General features: G+C 40.1%; 1 protein-coding gene across 5 annotated transcripts in view; it reads left to right on the forward strand.

Annotated features, from left to right (window-relative positions):
* The first annotated feature begins 342 nt into the window (after nt 1–342).
* Nucleotides 343–3,664, forward strand: part of LOC104803321 (HBS1-like protein) — a 4,998-nt gene continuing 1,676 nt past the window's right edge. Inside the window, exons 1-9 of one of the 5 annotated variants that reach the window (XM_010527248.2) lie at nt 380–432; nt 589–909; nt 1,202–1,304; nt 1,427–1,588; nt 1,818–2,027; nt 2,180–2,257; nt 2,482–2,879; nt 2,957–3,067; nt 3,162–3,649. In XM_010527248.2, coding sequence (XP_010525550.1) covers nt 1,211–1,304; nt 1,427–1,588; nt 1,818–2,027; nt 2,180–2,257; nt 2,482–2,879; nt 2,957–3,067; nt 3,162–3,649 — 1,541 coding nt within the window. In that variant the 5' untranslated portion in view covers nt 380–432; nt 589–909; nt 1,202–1,210. Of the gene's footprint in view, nt 433–468; nt 1,305–1,426; nt 1,589–1,817; nt 2,028–2,179; nt 2,258–2,476; nt 2,880–2,956; nt 3,068–3,161; nt 3,650–3,664 lie in introns of those variants that run through there. The other 4 variants (XM_010527246.1, XM_010527249.1, XM_010527247.2 and 1 more) reach the window with 4 other exon arrangements.

Raw genomic sequence — 3,664 nt, forward strand, 5'->3', positions numbered from 1 at the left:
TATTTCCGTCCCAAATTCGGATTTCAAATTTAGAGAATGAATGTATATTCTAAATCACATAACTGACTCCTGATCTCTTAATTACTCAGAGCCTTGGGCAGAGGATAGTCGATTACCTAAAAAAACATGCACACCCTCTAAATGAAAAGGAGGGAATGTTGCATATGTTGCTAAGGCAGGACATATGGTTGGGCACGAGATCGCCTCTCCAGGTGCAAAAGAAAGGCCCAATAAGGTAACATTTAAGGCCTATATAAAGCCCAAAAAGGCCCACATGGATTTTTGGGCCCCAATTTACATGTTCCTTCTGATTTGTCGGTGTTGTGCCTTGGCACACTTTTCGTTGTTCTTGTTAGTTCTGTCTCCGACTCATATTTCTTCACTCTCTTCATCTATTCAATCGTCTTCGTCTTTGCCGGGAAAAATTCAAAGGTTAGCTTTCATGGGTTTTCTGTAGGGAATCTATTTTGCCCTTCTATTGGGTTTTGGCTTCTTTGGATCAATTTCTTGTATTAGCCCTTCCCCTCCCCCCCCCTCTCTCTCTCTCTGGGTATGCCTGGGAGGATGATGGATTCGTTCACTTGATAGGAAAAGGAAAAGTTTGTAGATCGTTCACGCGCGTCTAGAAGCTCAGGAGGCCTCCTTCGGTTCGATATCACCGTGAAATTTCGAGTTATTGCGTCACTCTGTTGATCAACTTTGCTACTGGGTTTCAATCAGGAGCTCAATTTTGTTGTAGCGAGCACTTTTCGTTTCGCTTTCCTTTGCTAAGGTTTCTGTACTTTTCAGGTTTTCCCCCCGAAGCGAATTTGGTATTGAAGGTTTCCAATTTATCTGGGCTCAGTTCAGGAAGCTGTTGATTAGCTTACGTGAAGCTCGATATTATTGCAGTCGTTCTCTCTTTTTAAGGTTTCTCTGTAGGGTTCATTTTGTTTAGGAAACTGTTGAAGATTCATTGTAATTGCAGTCGGGAAATTGAGTTTTCTGCAGGGTTTTTAGGCATTCTGCCTAGTGAATTTGGTAATGTAAGATAAGATTGGAAATTCAATTATTTTTAAGATGCAGTTGATTAACTTCTGTGAAATTTGGTTTTATGGTGGTGAACTCTATCCTTCGTTACAATTGATTTCCGAGGGAATGTTTCTCTATATAGGTGTGATGCTGTATGATTAATGGCAATTGCCCTTGTTTCCATATGCAGATATAAACGATGCATTGTAAAGGATTCTCCGATTTCTACTACTATGATGATGGTTTTGATCATGACGATGCTTATGACTATGGCTATGACATAGAGGATCATGGTGAATGACTCCTTGTTTACTTTTTTCCGTGATTTGGTATCTCTTGATGTTGATGTGGTCTTCTAACATCTGTGCTTGATAACTGGCTCTCGTCCTTACATTTTTCTCGTTACCTTAATCAGTCGAAGCTGCTGCTCCTAAAACCAAGGAGGAAGGTTCCCATCAAGGGATTTGGCGATGTGCAGTCTGTACATACGATAATGAAAACGTCATGTCCGCTTGTGATATTTGCGGTGTTCTTCGGCATCCCTCTGTTGGCAATCAAACTACCAATAAGACTGCAGGTGACTCTGTTTCCTTTGGTTTGTCTTCTTACAGGAGTATTGTATGATCATGTATGTGATGCCTTCGTGAAGCGACCACTTTTTTTCATTTTGCTTTATGCTTTATATCTACCTCCACAGTGGAGCTTTTAATTTGGTTTGAGGGCTAAATTTGTAATCGTGTTTCCTATACATGCCTTTTTGCTACATTGGCGATGTTGTCTATATAAAATAGATGTGTTTTGTGCAGTTGAAGGCCTACCCAGAGAATCCATGGTATCCAAGATGGCCAAGTCTCTTTTTGAGCCAGTGGTGTCTCATACACAAAAAAGGGCTGTCCTATATCCACGGGAACATAATAATCTTGTGATGGACCGGGGACCTCTGCCTGGAAGTGCCGGAGGGAATATTCATGAGCTCTACAAGGCTTTTAGTTGTGAAAGATCTTCTGTTAGTATAGGTTGTGAACTTGTTTTTTAATTTTACAATGCTTTTCGCTTTCTTTGATAAGTTAGTTGTGTTGAGAGTCTATTATCAATCTTTTTTTCCATTCATAGCATCTACCACTTGATTTGTTGCGATGTTCTAACATTTCCTTTTCCTTTTATGTAGCACATTTCAAGTTTGATGCTCCATCGCCTGATGATTTGGTTTCCAGTGGACTAATGTCTTTGAAAACGGGTACAAAAGGTATCTAATTTTTTTAACTTGGAAATTGGTGTCATATTTAATGTTTTGTCGTAGATGCTTTTAATTTGTAGCCATTTTCTCGCGTTTACTCTAATCTAATCCATATTGGTTCTTCCATCGAATTAAATCCATATGACATGATTTTGAATTCCAAATTCTGCTTGGATTTTCTATACCTGGAAATATCCATGAAGCTAAGATGGACACAAACATGTGAAGCTCAGGTGGTTCAAGCATGAGACTGAAAGAGCAAATAAATAGTGCCGATGAGCAGAAATCTTTGAAGAACGGAAGTGGCGGTTCAAAAAGATGTTTCAGAGGTAGAGAGAATAACATTGAAGATGATAATTGCTCCAAGGATGGTGCTAGTGACATAAAATCAAGCAAAGTTTTGCCAAAAGCTAAACCAAATATTTCTGAGGAGGCAAGTTCTTCAGCTAAAACTATGGAGGCATCAGAAAGCCTCACTGGTATGAGGAACGACTTGTCTTTGACGGGTCAAGCTCCAAATTCTAGTAATGTTAGAAATAGAAGACCGAGATCAGAATCCAAGTACAAGCCGGAGGAGTGGATACTTCCTGACAAAGAATCAGATACATTAAGTCAACTTAATCTTGCCATTGTGAGTTGCTTCGGATTTTAAGCATCTATTTCTTAATTATTTTATACATATTAGTGATCTTTGTAGTCTAATTGTAGGTTGGGCATGTAGATTCGGGTAAGTCAACACTTTCTGGTAGATTATTGCATCTGTTGGGAAGGATATCTCAGAAGCAAATGCACAAGTATGAGAAAGAAGCAAAGTTGAAGGTAAAGTCTGCCATTTCATTCAGATCTTAAGAGACCCAGAAATCTGCTTTCTGTTTGGCTGATAACTTGAAATCTGCATCTCTGATCTAAGCAGGGCAAAGGATCCTTTGCCTATGCTTGGGCACTGGATGAGAGTGCTGAAGAGAGAGAACGAGGAATTACGATGACAGTGGCTGTTGCCTATTTCGATACCAAGAAACACCGTGTTGTCTTGCTCGACTCTCCTGGACACAAAGATTTTGTTCCAAATATGATAGCCGGAGCAACACAAGCAGATGCCGCGATTCTTGTCTTAGATGCGTGTGCAGGAGCTTTTGAAGCTGGTTTCGATAATTTGAAAGGCCAGACAAGAGAGCATGCACGAGTTCTTAGAGGTTTTGGGGTCGAGCAGGTTGTGGTGGCAGTCAACAAAATGGATACTGTTGGATATTCCAAGGATCGATTTGATTCGATTAAACAGCAAGTAGGGACATTCTTGCATTCTTGTCGTTTTAGAGATTCATCTCTAATATGGATTCCATTGAGTTCCATGGAAAATCAAAACTTGGTGACAGCTCCATCTGACAGCCGTCTATCCTCATGGTAGATTCTCCATTC

This window comes from Tarenaya hassleriana, unplaced genomic scaffold, assembly GCF_000463585.1.
Source record: "Tarenaya hassleriana unplaced genomic scaffold, ASM46358v1 Cleome83, whole genome shotgun sequence".
Lineage (NCBI taxonomy): Eukaryota > Viridiplantae > Streptophyta > Magnoliopsida > Brassicales > Cleomaceae > Tarenaya > Tarenaya hassleriana.